Below are 24,873 nucleotides of genomic sequence, written 5' to 3' on the forward strand. Positions count from 1 at the left end.
CTGGGGGTGGGCAGCACGTATTAACGCATATTGATGAAAAGTTTGAGAAAAGATTAACTTTTATTATGTAGTGTACCAGTTCAACGGTGTGTGGGGTTTTAAGAGAGGCGTGTTCAATTTATGGAGGTGTGGCCTTGATGTGAGTGGCTCTAAAGAGAAAGTAAACGCGAGACTGATGCCTAAAATCTCCTGTGTGTCGTAAAATCTAGTACATTTCGTCAAAAAAAAAAAAAAAAAATGAACAGCGTTTTCTGGCTTCTGCTTGCAAAAGCTACACCTTACATCTATATCTTTTTTAAATGTAGATATAAATAAAGCTTTGCGGAATATATTCTGTGAAGGAGTTTAAAAGAAAAAGAAAAGACAGAAGCCAGACTTTTTTTCCAATGAACAATCACTCACAAATTGATTCCAATATGCTGTTGCATTTGGTTTCAAAGCAACATCCTTCTGGAAAAGGGCTTTTATTGATCTGTTATATATTACAACGATAGGGAAAAAACATATTTTACCTATAGGGGAGTGACTGGGTGAGTGGGAGTTGCTGATAATTTAATTTTTTTTGCCGTTTAAACAACATACATATTTTAGGAGAGACTGCACCAAAAAAAAAAAAAAAAATTATCATCAACCTGAAGAGCTATAGCTGTATAAGTTAGTCGGGATATAGGCTACCCTCTGCTTTGGATATCAAAACTCTCCCTCTTAAAGGAGTAGTTCACTTTCAGAACAAAAATGTACAGATAATGCACTAACCCCCTTGTCATCTAAGATGTTCATGTCTTTCTTTCTTGTCGTAAAGAAATTATGTTTTTTTGAGAAAAACATTTCACGATTTCTCTCCATATAATGGACTTCTATGGTGTTTGAACTTCCAAAATGCAGCTTCAAAGGCCTCTAAACCATCACAGCTGAGGAAAAAAGGGTCTTATCTAGCAAAACGATGGGTTATTTTGTAAAAAAAAAATTACAATTTATACTTTTTAACCTTAAATGCTTGTCTTGTCTAGCTCTGTGTGTACTCTGTGTAGAGATTAAAAAATATATAAATTGTAAATGTTTTTAGAAAATAACCAATCGTTTTGCTAAATAAGACCCTTCTTCCTAGGCTGGGATCATTTAGAGCCCTTTGAAGCTGCATTTAAACTGCATTTTGGACGTTCAAATTAGGGGGCACCATAAAGGTCCATATGGAGAGAAATCCTGAAAGGTTTTCCTCAAAAAACATAATTTCTTTATGACTGAAGAAAAAAGACATGAACATCTTGGATGACAAGGGGGTGAGTACATTATCTGTAAATTTTTGTTCTGAAAGTGGACTACTCCTTTAATGATAAATCTCTTGAAAGCCATTGATTTAACTTCCTCTGAGTTTTTTGGATAATAGGAATAAAATTCAATTAACTTCTGTTCTGTTGATTCTTACTTATTATGATTCCTAGGTATTTGACTTCTGTTTTGACTGGAATATTACAATAAGATGCCACTGAGCATTCTTTGACCGCCATAAGTTCACACCAGATGCTTTAGAAAACTGATCTATTACTTCAATTGCAATGGGGATTTGGTTTTCATTTGAAGAAAAAGGGTGGTATTAACTGCTAATTGTGTTATAACTAGTTCTCTATCAATAATAGTCATACCTTTAACAGCACTGGTTTTAATATGATTGGCAAGAAGTTGACTTACTATTAAAAATAAATATGGAGAGACAGGGCAACCTTGTCGAATCCCTCTGGATAAATTAAATCTAGAAGAAGTGCCACCAAGCAGTTTATTCGAACTGTTGCAGTTCTTATAAAGAGTTTATATTGCACTTGTGAAGAAATTTATTAGTGACTCAAAAATAAATTGATGCTCTACGGAGTCGAAGGCCTTACAGAAATCAAGAAAAAGAATAAAACTATTATCTACATTAAATTCAGGATAATCCAAAAGATCTAAAACTAGTCTTATATTGTTTGTAATAGGACTATTACTCATAAATCCAGACTGTGTTTCTTCTATAATTGAATCTAATACACCTTTAAGTCTTTTAGCGAACTTTTATTATATATTTTAAGAGTTCGAGAACATTAACTACATCACTTCCTACTGCTGACGTTGCTGAGGAAACAAACCATCATTCAGTCGTGAAATGTGTTATGGTTTGATGCCTGTCAGAGGAACACTGTAAGTTTGAACAGTTTTGTAAGCCGTTTGTGTAGGTAAACAACTCTGGTTTAATCGCTGGTCATTGAGAGAAGCAATAGCCCAGACAATGTACCAAATTAACGTACACGTTCTTGCTAGCGCGCTAAATTCAAAATGACTTTTTGATTTCTAGTAACTGTGCAGTTAATTCTCGTTTTATATATATTTTTAGAATGTTTAGGAATATTTGTCCTCTCCCCAAATTTGTCACTACTGAAGCAGATAAATAAATAAATTAAAAATAATTTAATAAGAAGGGTTATGTTGGCCTGTTAAGATTTTGCTTTGATCTACATTATAAATATATATTTGTGCTATTTTATTCAAAAATTGCAGAGGTAATTCAATAACAATTACATTTTTAACAATATTTCGAATGTGATTTATGATTTGTTGTATTTTGAATCCAACTTTTCTTTGTAAAAGGCAAAAAGTTGATCATAATGATTTAAAAGTTAAGGATTCATTATTTTAAATATACATTGAACCAAACACTATCATAACATTGTAGCTGATAATTCAATATACTTAATTTTTTGACAAAACATCCCATGCAGTAATACTTCCAAACTAAAACACTGTTAAAACATACTAAAATACAAAAATTGCATAATTGGACTAAAACTTAATTTTCCCCCAATATATGAGGAAAATATAAGAAACAATAATGACACGTTTCAGTCATGACTGTTTTGGTATTGACAATTTTATGTGATAACATCCAAAACAACTAAGATGTCACTACCGAAAATCCACCAAATGTTTTGGTAGTGACAATTTTAGATACTTTGAACTTAGCACAAATATGCTAATCAGCACATGGTTACTAGCACAGTTCTCAACAGTGGTACACGTATAAAAACTAAATGTTAAGGAATAACTCCCTAAAACGTGCTTAATTACAGAAAAGTTGTTACTTAATGTTGCACATGGTTTTTTCAGACTTTTGAACACAAACCTAGTAGCTATGAGAGAGGGGCACACAGGAATACTTCCTGATCATAAATTTAGGGGTGTACTGTAGTTAAAATCAGCCTCAGCCAATGGACTAAAACATACACTGTTTCGGTATTACATAATAAATGTCTGACAAATATTCTGTAAAATAGCCCATGTACATAAATTGAACAGAAAAATATTGATTTAAAAAGATATTCATGTCCAAGTTTTAAAAGAGTTTTTTACTGTCCCATACATCCTGGTTTGTTATTGTCGTTTAGTTTGTTTTCATTCATTGTTTTTCCACACAAAGATGCTTCGAAGAACAAGAACGGCGAAGGTGTATACAGAGCCAGCGACAGATGATGAATCTGATGGCATGTGAGTGGCTTTGCTTTTACACAGACCAACATAGTTGGGTTATAGGGGCAGCCGTTGCCTAATGGTTAGAGAGTGAGACTTGTAACCCAAAGGTAGCGGGTTCGAGTCTCAGGTCCGGCAGGGATTGTAGGTGGGGGGAGTGAATGTACCGCACTCTCTCCAACCTCAATACCACGACTCAATCCCCTGAGCAAGGCACCGAACCCCCAACTGCTCCCCAGGCGCCGCAGCACTGGCTGCCCACTGCTCCAGGTGTGTGTTCACGGTGTGTGTGTGTGCACTACTGTTTGTGTGCACTTGGATGGGATAAATGCAGAGCACAAATTCCTAGTATGGGTCACCATACTTGGCCTCACGTCACCTCCTTTCCTCCTAATTTTTTCAGATTAGCTAAAATACAACATTCTGTATAGCAAAACAGACTCTAGGCTATTTCTGCCAATAGAACATTACTTTTGAATTATAACTGGTGTGTCAAACTCTTGCTGTTTAACTGTTGTAACTTGTATTACAATTCACAATTTTTTTATGGTGTTCTTCTATTTCTTATTCTCACTAATTGCTTGATGAAATAAAACAAATTTCTTGGTACAGGGCAGGAAATCAAAAAGATGACAGTGAGGAGTTAGAGGAATGGTTGCCAAATTTAAATGAAGGTAAGCCTAAGGGAAGTGGTCGGAAGGAGACAGATGAAACAGCTGAAAAGAAAAAAGTGACCAAGAGGGTGGCCAAGCCTAAAGAGCCAAAACCAAAAGAACCAAAACCTAAAGCAGAGAGAAAGCCGAGAGCTGCACGGGTCCCTAAAGCGAAGAAAGAGAAGGCTAATGCAGAGCAACAAACCAAGGATGCGGTTCTACCAAAGCTGGAGTCACAGCAGCATGTGACAGTCAAAGAAGAGGCAAGTCATTAATGCTTGTGCTTTGATTTTTATTTGCTCACAATTCTACATCTACAGTTGAGGTCAAAAGTTTACATACACCTTGCAGAATCTGTAAAATGTTAATTATTTTATCAAAATAAGAGGGAGCATACAAAATGCATGTTTTTTTTTTTTTATTACTGACCTTAATAAGATATTTCACATAAAAGACGCTTACATACAGTCCACAAGAGAAAATATAAGTTGAATAGTTGAAGCGTGTCAAAAGTTTACGTATTCTTGATTCTTAATACTGTGTTGTTACCTGAATGATCCACAGCTGTGTTTTTTTGTTTAGTGATAGTTCTTCATGAGTCCCTTGTTTGCCCTGAACAGTTAAACTGCCTGCTGTTCTTCAGAAAAATCCTTCGGGTCCCACAGATTCTTTGGTTGTTCAGCATTTTTGTATTTTTAAACCCTTTTGAACAATAACTGTATGATTTTTAAGATCCATCTTTTCACACACTACTATAACAGAAGGTTCAAACACGATGCATTAAGAGCCGGGTGTAAAAACTTTTTGAATTTGAAGATGACGGTAAATGTAACTTATTTATTTTCTGTAGCTTCTGAAAGGCAGTACTAAAAAAAAAAAACAATGATGTTAAGGCAAAATAAGAAAAATCTTTATTCTGTTCAAAAGTTTTCACTCCAGCTCTTAATGCATCGTTTTCCTTCTGGAGCATCAGTGAGCATTTGAACCTTCTGTAATAGTTGCATATGGGTCCCTCAGTCGTTCTTTGTGTAAAAAGATGGATCTCAAAATCATACAATCATTGTTGGAAAGGGTTCAAATACACAAAAATGCTGAAAAAATTAAAAATGTGCGGGACCCGAAAAAATTTTCTGAAAAACAGCGGGCAGTTTAACTGTTCAGGACAAACAAGGGACCCATGAACAACTATCACTAAAAAAAACATTTTTATAAATTCAACCCTTATTTTCTCACGTGGACTATATGTAAACATCTTTTATTTAAAATATCTTATTCGGGTCAGTACTAAATAAAAATGACATGCATTTTGTAGGATGCTTATAATTTTGGTAAAATAATGAACATTTTGCAGATTCTGCAAGGTGTATTTACACTTTTTACTTCAACTGTATATACTATTTGACATGTAACGGAAATCAGCAATTGTAATGTAATTTGCTTTGCATAAAAGAACCACCCTGACTGACATCAACAGTTTTAATATATTACATTTATCCAACACAAACATCATATACTTAAATCATTTATCTAATTTCAACCTTTTGCTTTATTTTAGAGGTTGTCCATTAACTTAAACAGTAATAATGCAGCTCTCCCAAGAGATATGCCTGATGAGTGTCCATCATCCAGTCAACATTTTCCCAAGGTAAAAAAAGAGGAGCCAGATGACAGCTTCACCTTTGAGGAACCTGCTCAGAAGAAGCAGAAGACCTCAAATGCGACCCAGGGGAGACCAATAAAACTCAAATCGGCCAATTCCTACGTGGAGGACTTACAGATGAATTGGGATGCCATTCAGGTAAGTTACTACTTTGTGAGATACTGGTTGACGTAATGTTTTTGAAATTGCTGATGTTGTGTTATTCAGTCTGTTGCATTGTTAAATGTATTATTATTTGCTATATTGTAAATTATTACAGCATTCTATAGTCATAATCAAATATATATGGGTGCCTGTAGCAGAATGTAAATTAAATATTAATACAATTAAATGCCTACTTAACGCTTTCAGATAACATTTGTAAAAATAAAATGTTAAAATTTGGGTGAAATAATATTCCATTGTCATTCAGTGAAGCCATATATTAATGTAAAAAATAAACAGTTTGCTTATTCTGGCTTGTGCTTTTAAAAATATATAAAAGAAAAAGTGATTGTACCAAATTCTATTATATTTTAAATATTTAATACCATTTTGTTGACAAAGGGGTAAATCCTAGTTGTTTGAATGATAGTGGCCAAGAGAGTTTTAAATTAATTAGACAAGATTTTTGGTGTATGAACTATTTACTAGGTGTCTTCTGAAAATCATGGTAAAAATGTATGATAGTCATTATTTTTTCAATTTTTTCTTATATCCCATGTAGGTTCTTGCTGTGAAGACTGGTGTGGAGCAGTGGGTGTGTGCCAACATTGTACAGCTCTTCCAGGAGGAGAACACTATTCCCTTCATGGTGCGCTATAGAAAGGAGCTTATCAACCATATGGATGCCGATGCTGTTCGAGACGTGCAACTGACTCTTGAAGAGTTACGGTAAGACACGAGAAGGGCAAAACAAAAAAAGGAGACAAAGGAAATTATTTTTTATTACATTTTAAACTAATCTACTATTCAGTTTAAGTGACATGCTTTAGTTAAAATTGTTTAATATTTTACCTCATCTTTTGTTTTCAAGTAAACCGAATAAGTGTTTTGTGTTGTGGTTGTTGGATAAAGCTTTTATTTAATCATGTTATAGAAACGGCTTGGATCAATGAATTTGTATGTCTTGACTGGTTCCTTGCAATTAATTCAATGTCTCCAATAACACAAAATGCGTATTATTTTTTTTTTTATGTGACTACAAAGTTACTTTAATAAGCCTGTTGAAACCAAATGTGACCAGTAGATGGGAGTAGAGATCAATTCTTGAAATGTTCTCTGTGTAAATGCCTGGTTAATCTGTAAGGAATTTATGCTAAGACTAAATGAGAAAATAAAATAATTTCATCTTTTCATTAATTTGGATAAGTAACATTATCTTACACAACTGTAGACAAGTTTGTGATCAGTACATCTTTTGGAATTTCTTACGAAAAATATTTTAAAAAATGTATCACAGTTTCCACAAAGATGTTATGCAACGCTGCTGTTTGTAGTATTGATAATAATAAGGAATGTGAATTTGTGAAGAATCATGTGACAGTTAAGACTGGAGTAATGGCTGCTGAAAATTAAACTTTGCCATCACAGGAATTAATTACATTTCTTAAAATATTTGAAAACAGATAACAGTAATTTTAAATTGAAAGTTTTTAAAATAAAAAAAATTTAAAATAAAAGTTTTGTGTACCTAATATATGTGTGTGTACTGTGTATGTTTATTATGTATAAATAAAGGCACACACATACAGTATATCTTATTAAAAAAAATATACAGTATATATTATAAAAATATATACATGTATTTAAATGTGTATATTTATATTCAGTTTGATATATAAAAATATATTTGTTATATAAAAATAACATATTTTTCTTAAATATATACATGCATGTGTGTGTATTTATATATACATAATAAATATACACAGTACACACACATATATTATGTACACAAAAACTTTTAATTTGGATGCGATTAATTGCAATTAATCGTTGCCCAGCACTAATTAATATATAACATTATTACTGTTTTTTCAAAACCTTTTTACAGAATTTTGAACAGTAGTGTATCTTGTAAAAAAAAAAGTGATTTTATATACATAGAAAGCATATTAATTACAATTAAACATCTACTTAACTGTTTCAGATAACTTTGTGAAAAAAGTAAAAATATGGATCACTTGTCATTTGGCGAAACAAATATATTTAAGCAAAAAATAAACAACAAACTTATTCTGACCTGTACTTTTTTATAATATATAAAATAAAAAATGATTGTACAAAATTTTATTAGATTTTAAACGATTAATAACTTTTTGTTGACAATTGGTTAAAACTTAGTAATTTAACATTTTAATAATATATAACATTATTACTGTTTTTACAGTATGTTCGATCAAATAAATGCAGCCTTGGTGATTAGATACTTACCGACTTCTGAACAGTAGTTTGTCTTTACAATTAAATAGACATCAGTTAAGCACTTTTTCTAACATGAAAGCGAAGTGAAAAGCAAACAGGATCAACACTCTAATAACATAAGTACACAGAGTTAATTTTTTTCATGTGTCTTAGGTCAGTGGCAAAGAAGACCAAATCTGTTGCTCAGACACTAAAGAAGGAGGGGGTTCTTACTTCAGAGCTGGAAGTGGCTCTAAAGAACTGCACAACGACTGATGAAATAGATCATGTGGTGAGAATAGAGAAGAACAAGCTTCTCAGCTTACCTATTAATGTGAAACTTTGACCATTTGGCACATTTTTGACCGTAAATGACATAATAATGGTTTATACTTATGTTTTTCCTTTCTTAAGTATGCTCCCTATAAAAAGGGCAGTAAGTTGTCCAAGGCACGGCGAGCTAAGGAGCTAGGACTGGAACCTGCCGCACAGGCTCTGCTTCAGTCACCCCAGACTCTAGACCTGCATTCCTCGATCCAGCCTAACACTAAAGGTATCAGCCCTTTGCATACTTACAGCAGCCAGCCTGTTGTAATAGTGCTTATTGACCAGCTTCCACAACTCAGTGTCCTCTGAGGTGTAACATTGATGCTTTTTGAAACTGATTAATGGCTTTCCACATCACTTTCATGTTTTGTTTTAGCATGCAATTTACTTTTTTTTTTCATTCCATAATCACTAAATAAAAGAAAAAAAGAGTGTTAAAAGACAACAAGTCAGTAGAGGGCAGCAAAGTACTTTGGGATTTTTTAGTGTTGTTGTTTGCTTTTGCTTATGGACAGTTGACATTGACATATTTTTAAAAACAATTAGTAATAATTTGCAACTGTTTCCACACTTTCCATTAAAAAAAGCAGTTCTTGCAGAGTTTTTGCAGAGCCACATAAATGTTATGTGATATTTCATCTGTGTTGTTTCCTGTCTGTAGGGTTGTCAACACTGGATGAGGTGGCCACAGGTGTGCAGGAGATCCTGGCAGATATGATTGCAAAGGACAAAGAGACTCTCACCTATGTCCAGTCGCTGTAAGACACTAATTATTTGAGCCATTTCCTTTATATATTAATCTGTTTGTCTTGCTCTGTTGTCATTATGTGGATCTCCCCTTACATTTTCTAGCCTGTCAGTCCCAATTATACAGTAAGTGTGTGTTTGACTCTGCATGTATGTTCATTCTCAGGTGTGACAGGAGTGCGGTGACCATTCACTCATCAGTGTCTAAAACAGCCCTTAAAGAACAGCAGCCACAGGAGGGCAATCAGAAGAGCAAACCAAAGGACATTGCCAAGTTCAGCCTGTATGCTGACTTCACCTCTGACATCCATCGTATCCAGCACCATCAGGTATGGTCAGCTCTTTATCTCGTGTCTTATCAGATTTACTTTTCAGATTCACAATTTCAGATCTCTAATCTTGAATTTTTTGATTGAAAGATTGTAATATCATATGCAGTGACATTGGTTTCTTAGCAAATTTCACAAAAGCCTTTTCAACAGTGAGATGTTAAGGGCCAAACTGTCTTTTGGCGTTAAAATAGTTATTTCAGGATTTACTAAAGACATGCAGTAAATTATTAAAGCTTAAAAGGCTTGGACACAGGTATTTTTGCACTTGACCTTATTGAATATGTATTTGTAGGTGTTTCCCTTTTAGATGCAAAATTTACGGGAGGAGAGTATTAAAATGAATCACGCATCTTGATTTAGGCCTACTAATATTTGTGCTCGTCAAATTACTGGTATTCGAGCCATTATTTAATGGTGCAAAAAAGCATGTCTTAAAACAGGCGGTAATTTGCACTGCTCTTTGTAGATTGTGCTGGTCATTATGGAAATGATCTGGATCTGGCTGCGTCTGTGTGTGCATTGTTAGTAAATCACACGCAAGATTTTCCCCTCTCATTGGCGCTTTTATGGAATTGCCCTCTAATGCTAATTTGCCCTGTTTAGTAAAACTGGCCCCAAAACTACTATTTCATTATCCACATGATTCAAATTAGAATTTCTGTTCTAAATAATAATAAAAATGAGTGAGATTTCAAATTCTTACCTGGTTGTTAAGTCAAATGTCCTTGCATGTCATTGTTTCCTGGTTCAAACGTTCCTCTAGATCCCAAAAGCAAATAAGGGGCTCATCAGCATTATTTCTTCTTCTTATTATTAGTATAATTGTAATTATTGATATTCAATTAGCTTTTATTTTATACTTTAGATTTTTTAATTTTGTTTAAGTATTATTTTATGGGCTTTTTATTCATATATATATATTTTTATTTCTGTATACCATTTTTTTTTTTTTTTTAGCACTTCAACTTCAATTTTCAATTGGCCAAGGCAACACTTCTTTAAGGCTACGTCTACATTAATCCAGATACATTTGGATGTTTTAAAACAATGGAGTTTTTCTGAAAAGTTTCTCATCCACACCGAAACATAGCAAAATGTTAGATTCGCCTTACTGCGCATGTGTAAAGCCTCCAAAAACTCACTGAGATTATACAGACGGAAGAGACATAATACGTTTTCACGCAATTTTTATGGCAGGATCGTTTAATTTATGGAAATTGGAATAATTTACTGATGCGTCCAAATTTGCACTTACTCATATTTTATCTGAAAAGCAGCTGTCGTCATGTTTTGCAGGACAGCAACTGTGAGTAAATTTTCTGTCATCATTTTAGGACTGTAATATGAAGAGTGTACAAGGTAAATCCCTTTAGCAGCAGTGTGACAGTGAATAGCACATAACAGGCACAATTACCGGTATAAACATAAATATCTATTGGTACAATATGCGTCGCATGACTAAATATTCGTCATTGTTTTCTAAAGCTTATGTTTTCACAGTCCACACTACAATGCGAAAACAACGTTTTCAGATTTATCCACTTAAAGCTTATTAGTGTGGACATTTTACAGCTGTTGTTCATCTATTTTATTCCAGATTTAAAAAAAGAAACAAAAGAAAATATTTTTAATAGTTTTAGTTGGTTTCCGGGACTTGAATTGCCATGACATGCAAAAACCTAAAAGCTTGTGCGAATTTTGTAAAGCAATATAAATTTAGTCTGCATATGAAAAACAAAAGTCGAAAATTAGGGGTTGACTGTTATCGGCGCCAATGTTTCAAAACCGATTTGACGATACAATAATTTAAAAGCATTTAAAGAAAGTTTTTTGACAAAACCCTTGTTATTCTTACTTTTGATATTAATTTTCATTTTTACACCAGACATATACAGTCAAACCAAAATTTATTCAGACACCTTCAACGTTTCTCACATTTCTCACAGTTTTAATTGCTATCATTTATAAAATGGTAATAAAATATGACAAGAACTCAGACAAGAGTTAAACTGTGTCAGAACAAATTCATCTTGATAATGTCAGATAACTTTGATAGAAATGTATGTAATGGATTACAATCAATCAACCAAAATTTTAGACAGCTGTTAGTATGAAATTATTTATACAACGGTCGATACGGCGTTGACCAATTACCAAGCAATGCTTAATTTTGTTCAGTCTGTGGTGTAAAATGGTCGCATTAGCAATTAAAGAAAAAACACTTAAACTAAACATGGACAGGTCAAAGTGTCTAAATAATTTTTGGTCCCAAATTGTTATCATTTTTACTGGTAGTCAACTGTATGGACAATTTTTGGGTGTAATATGTCACAGTTTACTTTATTTTATCCTCACTTACATACATGAACTATATTGTCCTGCACACACTAGTAAAAAAAAAAAAAAATTGTATCTGGTGTCTGAATAATTTTTGGTTTGACTGTAATATCAGTTATCGGTTAATTTTTTGTTTATATAACATTTTGTCACTATGTAATGTGCCATGCTTGTGTTATTTTGTTCTGAGGGCTGTTGTATAATTGGAGAATAGTGTGAAAACATAATAAACAATAAGTAGGTGTGTCCAAACCTTTGAGAGCGAGTGTTGTGCCATACACACAGGTCCTCGTGCCACTCTTTAAAGCTCTTCTGTCAGTCCTGTTCAACTGTATGTGTTTGTGTCAGTGGTGTCCCTTCCCCCTCTCTCACTTCACGGGTAGCCGCTTACTCAGAGTTGGTTGTGGGCCACATGTCATAGTGACTCTGTCATCCTTTTCTCCCTCTATGCATCTCTCTCACCCCGTTCGCTGTCCCCCAGTCATTCCCGATCTCCCCCTCTTAACATATGTGACACGTCCCCGTCCACGTGCCTGTGGATTAAAGGCTAGGATTGACAGCCGCTGCTTCACGATGACAGCCGCTCATGGGCTCTGTGAGAAAGGAGGGGGATAGGGGCGCGAGGGTGAGAGCGAGAGAGACAACGAGCGAAAGACGGGCCCAATGAGTGAGTGAATGAGTGCCGGCGAGATCTCCTGTGAAGCATACAGTTTAGCCGTTGTTAATCTGCTGACGTGGATTGTCAGTGAGTGTTAATTTGAGTTTGCCGTGACCTGTGAGCTGTCACACTCCGGCTAAAATGAACCTTTTCGTGGTTTTGCTAGAGAGGAGCGTGGAATGTATTTTGACAGGAGGCATGTGTATACACACATACTTGCTTGTTTAATTTAACACATTACTTGTGAGAGTGTATTAAGGACAGATGTGTGTGTGTGGGTTCCATGTGTTCGTATCGTAAGGGTGTAACAGTTGGTGAAAGGTCTTGTTAACTCCATGAACAAATGTTACATTGATGCTTTATGTGTAAATTAGGCAGAATTGACACCTTATTTTTCTTTTAATTTTTTTTATTGGTCAAACTGCTTGCACTACTCGTGTAACTAACATTTTGATAGATGAAACTTGTAGACTAAAGACAGAAGCATACAGAATAACTAGGTAACTTGACACTGATTAGTTTAAATTGTATATTTACATATATTCATATTTTGCTTAACTTTGGTTGAAAATAATATTTGCTTCATCAAGTATTTGTGGTAACACTTTACAATAAGGTGTCATTTGTTAGCATTAGCTCATGTATTAACTAACATGAACGAACAATGTACAATACATTTATTACACTATTTATTAATCTTTGTTAATATTAGTTAATAAAAATACAGTCGTTTATTGTTCATTTTAGTTCACAGTGCACTAACTAATGTTAACAAATACAACTTGTGATTTTAATAATGCTTTAGTAAATTCTGAAATTAACATTAAGATTAATAAATGCTGTAGAAGTTTTGTTCATTCTTAGTTCATGTTAACTAATGAATCTTTTTGTAAACCCTAGTAAAAAAGTAATCAATTTAAAATGCATTTATTTTATAAGTATAGTTCAAGTCTATTAACATATTTACTGACATATCGTTTGAGACTTACTGATATATAAACTATATAAAATAGTTTATTTGGAGTACTATATTTCTGAATATTAAGCTTAAAATATGTCGCTATTGACTAGGATCTTTAAAATATTTCTTTAAATGCAAAATGTTTAAATTGTACCTAAAGTATACTTGCAATAGTTCCACTTCAGCACATTCAAATATACTTAAGTATATCTTTAGTTGGACTTCTGCACAACTGAAGTACATTAAGTATAAAATTAGTTGTTCAGATTAGTTGTACTAAAAGTACAATTGCAGGGTATTTTTATTAAGTACAAAATATGTAAATGTATTTATAGTACACTTAGCATTAAATAAATTTATTTTAAATACATTTTAGTACATGGGTCGAAGACGAAAAAGTGTTAAACAGTAAGTGTAATACTGCTTTAAATACCTCAAAAAATACCTTTTTGTTTAATTTTTTTCTGAGCAAATAATAAATATACATTTTTCACAAATTTACAGAAGACACCCACTAAAATGTCATTCAGTGTAACAATCATGTCAAGCATATTTGCAACAAAAATCACTTTATGACATATTAAAAGACAAATTGCTTAGACCCTAAATACTAATCAGTTATAATTCTACATTTTTAAAATCTGACACTATCCTAGGTTTTGCCCATTTGTCAGTAATTTTTTTTACTAGTTTAAAACACATTAAAATTTAATATGCTCCCTTATTCCTTTATATATATTAATATGTACAAGTCAGAATAAGCATGTTGTTTGAATTTTTACGTGTATATTGTGTTACACTGAATGACAGTGTAACATTATTTTAACCAAATTTTGACATTTTATTCTTCAAAAACTTTGAAACCTTAAAAATTTGACACTTTACTTACATTTAATGTGCTTTCTATGGACTTAAAATCACTTTTGTCAATTTATTTTGATGTGGACATCTTAACGTCTTTGACCCATATTTATTTTTCACTAGGGAAGTGTTACCGTATTTAATCAGTATTGTAATAAACAGTTTAGATTTAGAACAAAATTATTTATACATTTTTTCCACTCTATGCACCTCTGTACATCTCATCATTGCCAAATGATATGCTATTTTTTGTTTTTGTTTATTATTTATTTATTTATTTTAAATTGGAGTATTGGGAGAAATTTAGACATTTTATGTCCTTCAATGTTAAAGTAAATCATGGGCTTGTGCATTAATATTACCTTTTTTATTTATTTATTTACATTGGACATGTTTTTATGATTTATTAAAAGACATATAAACTATAATGGTGTTCTTTTACTTCTCTGGCCACTTGACTCTATTGTCGAACATTTTAAAATATTATCTTAACTACTAAGCTTACTTTTATAAGCTTTCAGAGGCTGTTTCTAGCTGATATCTGGCATTTTGTAAAACAAAAAAAAAATACATTGTTGTATTTATATCAATGAAAATGAGTGTTGTTATTTTCCCAATGATTTCATCTTTGTGATATCCATATTGTAAAGATACATTTCAAGAGTCAAAATGCACAAGTTTTTTTTTTGTTTTTTTGTGAAGTTAAAAGACAAATACAAATTGTTTCATCCTCTAACACACTCACTAAAAAAGGTGTGGCTGAAAAATCGACAAATTGCCAATTAGTAACATAAAATGTGGACTTGCTTTCTGTTTGTTTGTTTGAGCTTATGATAGCTTGACTACAACATAATCAGTGCTAAACATCAAATGTTTAGCTCTCGCTAACAAAAGAGCTCATATTTATTTTGTATGAAGAATGATCGTTGATATACTGAGCCCCATGTTGTGTATGTTTGTTTTTCTGTACATGCAAAAATAGGAAGTGAAAAGTACCTCCATTCTTTCTGTTTTTGTAGCGGCCATCCTCTATTTCTTTGTTCAATGGCAATGCCGTTGCCTTTATTTGGAGAAAAAATATTGAATCGGAATAGCTCAGTCCTTAAAATAATACTCATTTCTGTCGCTTACATTCCTCATATTTTTCCAATTATGATTTCATTGTTATTGAGGAACATGATATGTTGAATATTTAGACTAAACGTTTTCCCCTCCTCTGTTTTTCAAATGTCATGTCCTGGACTGTTAAGTCTGAAACATGACTCTAAATCCAAATCTGTTAAAAATTGCAGATTTTCTTATTTTTGGGTGTTAAATTAAATTTTTATTTTTAACCGTTTTTTCTTTTTTCCTATATGTGACCCTGGACCACAAAAGCAGTCTTAAGTCGCTGGGGTATATGTGTAGCAATAGCCAAAATACATTGTATGGGTCAAAATGATTGATTTTTCTTTTATGCCAAAAATCATTAGGAAATTAAGTAAAGATCATGTTCCATGAAGATTTTTTGTAAAATTCCTACTATAAATATATCAAAATGTAATTTTTGAATAGTAATATGCATTGTTAAGAACTTAATTTGGAAAACTTTAAAGGTGATTTTCTCAATATTTTGATTTTTTTGCACCCTCAGATTCCAGATTTTCAAATAGATGTATCTTGGCCAAATATTGTCCTATCCTAAAACATACATCAATAGAAAGCTTATTTATTGAGCTTTCATATGATGTACACATCTCAGTTTTGTAAAATTTAACCTTATGACTGGTTTTGTGGTCCAGGGTCACATATATTAGCCTTTTCTGTACTGTATGTGACAAACATAATTATAATACTGGCTGTGTGATGGCAAGCAGAAGTGAATTTGTGGCTTGTTTTTGACAGCTGTTTATTGATAGATATTTTGTCCTCCATTAATCTACAATGCTATGCTCGCATGTATTTTTATGATTCTTCTCAATGCTATTTTTACTCTTGACATGATTCAGACCAGTTTAATGCATGCATTAATACATAAGCATTAATTTAAAAAAAGCCCAAGTTGGAAATGACACAAGGTATGGGGAAAAGTTTGATATTTGTTTTGACATTTCCCTCATCTCATGCAAAACTTCAAATGCGATAAACATCGCATGAGAAAACCCAAGTAAACAGCTGCCTTGGGGTGTTGAAATGCCAAAATATGAAAATATAATTTTCATCATATTTCTGGCTGCATTAATTCACGTCTTGATCGGGCCATTAGCTGTTGAGCGGTGCAGAGGGGGCGGTTGCCTGCTCTGTGGTGGGGTGTGTGTTTTGTGTAGGGGGTTGGTGGCATTTGTCAGCTCGGTTCTTCCGCTTGGAGTCCAGATTGATGGGTCATCTTTTCCCTCTTGTTTCCTTTCAAAAGATTTTCCTCAGAAAAGGTCAGATACTTAAAACTATTTGCTTCACAGCATGTCACTTTCCCTTAGTGGGCCAGTAAGGGGAAAGTGAGAGAGGCACGGAGCTTTTTTGGTGCGACACGAGTGCGTCTTGGTGCGCGCTGACTAGTTTTAGGAGAGGACGGGAGGGGGTGGTACTGACGGTGCGCTACTGTGCCTCGCCTTGTGTCGGCTGTCTCTACAGGTTACTCTCTTGTTTCAGACGTTAGCCATTAACCGTGGGGAGAATCTGAAGATTCTGACAGTGAAGGTCAACATCCCCGACTGGGTGAAGAATGACTTCTGTAGGTGGTGCATCAACGTCAGGTCAGCACACACCCACAATGCCCACACATGCACCACACCTCTCTTCTTACTTTCTCCCTCATGGTCTGGCCCGGTTTAACGGGCAATGGGTTGACACTGCCAGCTGTTGATAAACTACAGGTTTTGATATTGATGTAGCTCTTTACACAATGCGTTAGACCCCATTTCTTTAAAGTGATGTTTTTGATAAATAATGCATAAAAAATTTATTTAAAATTGTAAAATAATTAAGGTTTAAATTGTGTTTTTTTTTAATAAACCAATTATCTCCATATATACATTTTCATATTGCATAGTCAACCCATAGTCTTTTTTTCTTTCTTTCTTTTTTCTCTTTTTTTATTAAAAATATATCTGAAATATAATAAAATAAATATTATATTTTTATATTTAAGTTATATTAAAGAATTATTTTTTTCTTTTTTTTTAAATAAAAATAATAATATTGATATCTGAAACATAATAATAATGTATTTATATTTAAGTTATATTAAAAAATTTTAATTTATTTAATCTGAGAGGAAATTAATTTGACTTATTTAGTATTTTAATATATTTAAATTATTCATCTGACATTTTTACACTACTGGTCAAAGGTTTTTGTTGCAAAGATTTTTTTATGTTTCTGAAATAAGTGTCTAATGCTCACCAAGGCTGCATGTTTCTTCTTTCTTTCTTTTCTTTTTTCTCTTTTCTTTAATAAAAAATATTAATATCTGAAATATAATAAAATAAATATTATGTATTTTTTTATATTTACGTTATTTTAAAGAATTATCTTTTTTAATAAAAAATATTGATATCTGAAACAGAATTAAACTATGTTTTTATATTTAAGTTATATTAACGAATTATAATTAATTTAATCTGAGAGGAAATTAATTTGACTTATTTGGTATTTAAATTATTTATTTATCTGACATTTACACTACTGGTCAAAAGTTTTTGTTACAAAGATTTTTTTGTAAATAAATATCGGTAACACTTTACAATAAGGTTCATTAGTTAAACATTAGTTAATGTATTAACTAACATGAACTAACCATGAGCAATACATTTGTTAATGTATTTACTAATCTTTATTAACGTTAGTTAACGGAAATACAGTTGTTCATTGTTTGTTCATGTTAGTTCACACTGCATTAACTAATGTTAACAAAATTTTAATAATGTATTAGTAAATGTTGAAATTAACATTAACAAAGATTAATAAATGCTGTATAAGTCCAGTTCATTATTAGTTCATGTTAACTAATATGGTTAACTAATGTTAACTAATGAACCTTATTGTAAAGTGTTACCTAAATATCTAATCCTCACCAAGGCTGCATCTTTCTTTCTTTCTTTCTTTCTTTCTTTCTTTCTTTCTTTCTTTCTTTCTTTCTTTCTTTCTTTCTTTTTATTAAATTATATTTTAAAATTTATATTTAAGATATAATAACAAATTATAATTAATTTAATTTTATTAAAAATGTATTTAGGATTTTATTTAGTATTTTAATATATTTTAATTGTTTATTTATGTGACGTTTTTGTTACAGGTTTCTTTTTTTATGTTTTTGAAATAAGTGTCTAATGCTCACCAAGGCTGCATGTTTCTTTTTTTAATACTAAATTGTTAATTAAAAAAATAATAACAAAATATTGATATCAAAAAGACCATGTGATGATGAAGATCGAAGTAATCGCTGCTGAAAATTCAGCTTTGCCATCATAGAAATAAATTACATTTACAGTTGTAATGATATTACCATTTTTTTTTTTAATTTTTCTTTTCTTTTTTTTTACTAAATGAATGCAGCCTTGGTGAGCATGTCTTTTAAAAACATAAAAAAATCTGTTATCCATGATCAGTTATTACAAAATATTAAAGTGCTGAGTTATTGTGCCAAAATTGAATTTTCATTAAAAGAATATTTATGCAATGAACTGCAATGAAAAGCTCCTTGGTTTTCTAAAAGATAATCAGTTGTCCCCCTCATTACTTAAACATTTCAACTTAAAGCTAATTATTTCTATGTAGTTATTATACAATCACAATCTCACACTCTTTCTTGGGAAGCTATATAAGCGTGCAAACTAATGGATTCTATCTACCATATAACTTACAGGTGGAGGCCACAGGGCTTTGCACGGCCAGAACTGATGACTGTTTTAAAGAATGCTGCTGAAGATTCCTACAAGAGATTCATTCTACCCTTTCTCAGTCGAGGCTACAGGTTTGTTCTTGCTGTATAGCTAGGCTTCTTTATTCATATCTTCTTTCTGTAACATTCTGTTGTTTACATTTATAACTCTTTTTTTTTTTCTGTCCCAGGAGTAAGTTGACCTCTAGTGCTGAAAAAGAGTCCATCGCCATGTTTGTTCGTAATCTGCGTCAGCGCCTTCTGATGTGTCCTGTACGTGGGAGAGTCATCATGGGAGTGGACCCAGGATTTCACCACGGCTGCAAAATAGCAATCCTGTCCCCCACCAGTAAGAGAACCAGAGTTAATATGGAATGCGCTATGAATAAATGCTAAATATGTGTATATATCCATATCTTAAACTATATCTACAGTAGTCAGCATTTTGAAGTGGATCAAAATGTTTTGAGAAAGTTGTCCTAAAACCAAAACAATAATCGTTCTTGTCTTAGGACAACCTTGATCCACTTTTTTGATCCACTTCAAGTGTTGACTACTATATCATGGTTATTATCGTTGCCTTACATCTGTCTGTCTGTCTGTCTCTATCGTTAATAATAAAGTTTTTAAATCATCAGCTCAAATTTACCATAAGTATTCATAACTCTGACACCATTATTAGTTGACAGCCAAAAGATACTAGAAAACTAGCAAATTATTAAATAATTATACAGTATTATAACAAAACATACTGTTACAATATTACATTTAAACATTAGGGCAAAAAAAGCTACTTTTTTTCTTTTCATCTCAAATATTTTACAGCCAACTGACTAAATATCTGCATGAAATAGATAGATAAAATATATTTTTAAATGCCTTAAATGTTTTGTATTTCAGCTTGTTTCCAAGGCAACATTTAGTTTTAGTTATTTAATGATTAAGTATGAAAGTATTAAAATCATTAAAACAAAATAAATTTAAAATAAGCTTAAAACTATAAAGACACATAAATGAAACTAATGAAAATGTCAAAAAGACAACACAAAACTTTAACAAAAATGAAATGAAAGTAGAAAATATAACAAATATAATTCAAAATATTACCAAAAAATATAATAGTAAAACAAAATAGTTTAACAAAACTACTGTTACAATATTACATTTAAACATTAGGACAAAAAAACAACTTTTTCTTTTTATCTCATAGCTAAGCTAACTAAATACCAGATAGATAGATAGATAGATATTGAAATGAACTACCATAGTCTTAATGAACTTTTGCCTGTTAATGATATTATTTTATTTTTAGTTTAGTGCAACATATTTTTAAAGTTGATGAAGGAGAGTGTCTGATTGGCAGGTGTGATGAGAATGCCCGTTGTGCCCTCTCGGTGGGAGGAGTGGCACGCTGTGCCCTGTGTGTGCCCTGCGTCCAGGCGACTGATCGGCCTGGCGGGTGTGTGTCAGGTGGCATTGCCATGTTTTGTCCTCTGCCCCGCAGCAGCACCACATGCACACCCAGCTTGACTGTGACAGGTCTGTGGGTGTGGAGTCACATGACCTGCCGGCCTCTTGAGGTGTCTATTGCGATTAGACTGCCTCAGTCTCAGGCTGACAGAAAACTGTATTGTCTGAGAGGAGAGGGAAACAAGGTGCAGAAAAATTGGAGAGGAAAAAAATGGGAGTCTGCTGTACCTTCATGATGATAATGTATTGTTAAGTTGATGTCCACATAAAATCTAGTCGCATACGTCCTCTGCTGTCCTGACATATCTTCTTCCTTTTTTCTGTCCTCAGGTCAGATTTTGCACACAGATGTGGTGTACCTTCATGGTCATGCTAAACACAAAGAAGCAGAAAAACTGGGCCATCTTATGTTCAAATACAGGTATTGCAATCATAATGATAACAGTTTTTTTAATGCTCATTAAAGCCCCACTAAGTAACTTTTTTTTACCTTAAAATAATGTTTCCGAACTCATGTCAGTGGTTCATCAACTCATAACAGGGTGAAACGGCACTTGACTTTCGTATTCGCTTTGCGACCGTCTATCAGCCATAACAGCACTATGTAAATTTGGGTCGTCGGGTCGCGGTTTTGTAGTTCAAATGATACTACAAATGCGACTTGCTTCACGGCAGGCTTCACAAAAGGTTTTCATACTTTTATAAAGTCATACAACATACTCTACCTTGTCACTGGACATGGTTATTTCCAAAGCCGGTCCTGAATAGCCTTTCAAACAAATAACATGCATGTGAAACGACGGTAGGCTAAATTATTTACGACAGCGGTAATGGACAATTCCGCTTCTAACCTGTAGAGAGAGCATTGAGGGAAAAGTTACTTAGGCCCAATCCCAATTCTATTTTCTACCCCTCCGCCTACCCCTCGGCCCTTCCCCTTGTCCCTTGAAACAAAGTGTAAAGGGGAAGGGCTAAAATATTTCCCCTAAGAAATGGGACACCGCTACAACACTGTTATACGTCATCATACGTTGTAGCTAGTTCCTAATGTTACGTCAGAGGACATGCGCAGATGTTTATCACTCATTCCAAGATGTCAAAATGTTGTCATGTTGCAAAAAATACAAATGTACGGACCGGTACGCACCGTTCATTCACATGTGGCCGTAAGCAAAACAAACAACGCATTATCACATGCGCGGCAAATTGCTAATCAGTGTAGTGGTGCCTGGAGAAGTATAGATGCTTCATTTGTGAATTTCGTTTTGAACTTTCTATTTGAACGCATTCGTTTTCTGGATCCTTGGACTAAATGTTTACAGGGGTTCACTGGTTTAAGAAATTTCTGATCGTAAAAATCAGCTTCTTTTTATTTGTAAGGTATAGTTTTTATTATTATGTACTGATTTAAATTACTGGTGCGGTGAGCGGGCGCATTAGGCGCAATCATTAAATGCATTTCAAAGCAAGCCGGCTCCACGGTCCTGACTGCATCATCACTGTCTTTATTGGGTGTTTTGAGCAAATATTTACATTTATTCACATGACTGGATGTGGTGGACTGCCATGATTTTTGCGAATGCAGGACACTACTGAATAATGCGCATCAGAGGGGATTTAAAAAGTGGAAATTGCCGTGCCACTGGTCTTTCATGTTTCTAACATGCAGTCAAGTGTATATGACATAAAAATATATTTTGTAATATCGTGCAATCAGTGCTATCTGCTAGCAAACTTTAGCGATTTTTTTGCAAACGTTTATTTACAAAACAACACCATAAACACAAACACAAGATTGAAGGTAATATAAATATATTGAAACATTGTCATGAAAATCCTTATTAAAGGCAAAAATTACTTATATTTACGAGTCTGCTTGCTCGAGTGAGCAGCCATGTTGGAAATTTCTCTTAGCCCTTCGTTTGAAGTGAGGTCCTGAAAAATCTTCGTTTGGAGGGCTATCTGGCCCTTCCCCTTACCCCTACCCCTCCAACCAAAAGAGAAATGAGACACCCCTACCCCTTCACGTGAACGCGCCAAACGGAGGGGTAGGGCTAAGTGTAGGGCTAAGGGGTAGAATTGGGATTGAGCCTTAGTGTTGCTTTAAGGCTGCATTTATGTGATTAAAATACAGAGATATTAGGAAATATTATTAGAATTTAAAAGAGCTCTTTTCTTTAAGAGTTTAAATATACACTACCAGTCAAAAGTTTTTGCACAGTAAGTTTTTTTTAAAATGTTTTTTGAAGAAGACTCTTCTGCTCACCAGGTCTGTATTTATTTGATCCAAAATACAGCAAAAGCAGTACTATTGTGAAATATTTTTACTATTTAAAATAACTGCTTTCTGCTTGAATGTGTTTTAAAATGAAATTTATTTCTGTGATAAAAGCTAAATTTTCAGCATCATTACTCCAGTCTTCAGTGTCACATGATGCTTCAGAAATCATTCTAATATGCTGATTTGCTGTTCAAGAAACATTTACTATTATTATCAATGTTTAAAACAGTTGAGTACATTTTTTCAGGATTCTTTGATGAATATAAAGATCCAAATATCAGCATTTATATGAAATTAGAAGCTTTTGTAACATTATAAACTATACCATTTTGTATTTCATCAAAAAGGATGATAAAGACATGTATAATGTTAGAAATCAAAGAAAAACATTCCACTCAGCTGTTTTCAACATAATAATACTCATAATAAATGTTTTTTTTTTTTTGCAGCAAATCAGAATATTGGCATGATTTCTGAAGGATCATGTGACTGGAGTAATGATGCTAAAAATTAAGTTTTGAAACACAGGAGTAAATGACATTTTAAAATATACTCAAATAGAAAACGGTTATTTTTAATAATGATTTCAAAATGTTTGCTGTACTTTGGATCAAATAATGCAGGCTTGGTGAGCAGAAGATACTTAAAAAAAAAAAAGAATCTTATTGTCCAAAAGATATTTAAAAATGTAATTTATTCTTGTGATGGAAAAACTGAATTTTCAGCTGTTGTTTTACCTATCAATGTTTTTTTTTTTTTTTTTTTGCTGCTTAATATATATACTAATATTCAAAACTTTGGGGTAAAAATGTTAAAAGTAAAATAACAATACTTTTATTTAGCAAGGACACACTGAATTGGTAAAAAAACAATAAAAACATTTATAATTTTACAAAAGATTTCTATTTCAAATATATGCTGTTGTTTTGAACGTTCTATTCTTTAAAGAATCCTGAAAATCCACCACTGAAGACTGAAGTAACAGCTTCTGATAATTCAGCATTGTTTTCACAGGAATAAATTACATTTTCAAATATATTTAAAGTGGAAAACATTTATTTTACACTGCAATAATATTTCAAAATATTACTGCTTTTATTCCTTTAAATAAATGTAGCCTTGTCGAGCATTAGAGACTTCTTTACAAAGCTCTTAAAAAATTTAATTATTCCAAACTTCTGACCTGTATTGTTTTTTTCACCACAGCTGTCAAACCATTGTCATAGGAAATGGCAAAGCATGCAGGGAGACTGAGGCCTTCTTTACAGACCTAATTAAACGGCAGTTCTTCAAGCCCCTCGACGTGTCCTACTGGTATGTCATTTCCCTTTTTTAATGCAGAGCAGTGAGCAGTACAGCAGATGTTGTTCTTGTGAGAGTTGCTCAGCAGTTGGTGTAGAGATGAAACCTGCATTTGTTTGTGGTCACATCAGTTTCATGTAAAATCTTAGTGCAATTGCAGCTTGAAATTTGAAAGTGTTTTATCAATAAACTCCACTAAGAGCGAAAATAGCAACTGTCAAGCAAGGTACGCAGAAAAGGAGCAAAGGAAATGGTACCGGTCTGGAATGTGTTACTCTTGCGGGTTTTAAATGGTATCTGGACCTTGTTTGACTGTCTCTAATTAAAAACAAATATTTCTCACCGTCCTTCAAACCAAACCAGTCCAATGTGTTCTCATCCAACACAAATAAAGACTAGATCTGGGATTGTCTCTTTCTCCATCTAGCTAGACTCTTGTTTGTTGACTTTTGGTTCTGACTGGAGAGCTGCCCAGAACCGCTCTGAAGTGGCCATTTATGGTGTACACTGATGGCGGTTTTCATTACAGCTCTCCGCATCCCTCAG

The 24,873-nt window shown here is 33.1% G+C and overlaps 1 protein-coding gene across 2 annotated transcripts in view; it reads left to right on the forward strand.

Moving 5' to 3' along the window:
- Positions 1 to 3,445: 3,445 nt before the first annotated feature.
- Positions 3,446 to 24,873, forward strand: part of srbd1 (S1 RNA binding domain 1) — a 92,351-nt gene continuing 70,923 nt past the window's right edge. The window contains exons 1-13 of one of the 2 annotated variants that reach the window (XM_073835079.1): positions 3,446 to 3,513; positions 4,108 to 4,411; positions 5,704 to 5,946; positions 6,515 to 6,681; positions 8,368 to 8,485; positions 8,608 to 8,746; positions 9,182 to 9,278; positions 9,434 to 9,596; positions 17,045 to 17,148; positions 19,260 to 19,367; positions 19,466 to 19,623; positions 21,075 to 21,165; positions 24,232 to 24,339. In XM_073835079.1, coding sequence (XP_073691180.1) covers positions 3,446 to 3,513; positions 4,108 to 4,411; positions 5,704 to 5,946; positions 6,515 to 6,681; positions 8,368 to 8,485; positions 8,608 to 8,746; positions 9,182 to 9,278; positions 9,434 to 9,596; positions 17,045 to 17,148; positions 19,260 to 19,367; positions 19,466 to 19,623; positions 21,075 to 21,165; positions 24,232 to 24,339 — 1,868 coding nt within the window. Of the gene's footprint in view, positions 3,514 to 4,107; positions 4,412 to 5,703; positions 5,947 to 6,514; positions 6,682 to 8,367; positions 8,486 to 8,607; positions 8,747 to 9,181; positions 9,279 to 9,433; positions 9,597 to 17,044; positions 17,149 to 19,259; positions 19,368 to 19,465; positions 19,624 to 21,074; positions 21,166 to 24,231; positions 24,340 to 24,873 lie in introns of those variants that run through there. The other variant, XM_073835078.1, reaches the window with a different exon arrangement.

This window comes from Garra rufa, chromosome 2 (genome assembly GCF_049309525.1).
Source record: "Garra rufa chromosome 2, GarRuf1.0, whole genome shotgun sequence".
Taxonomy (NCBI): domain Eukaryota; kingdom Metazoa; phylum Chordata; class Actinopteri; order Cypriniformes; family Cyprinidae; genus Garra; species Garra rufa.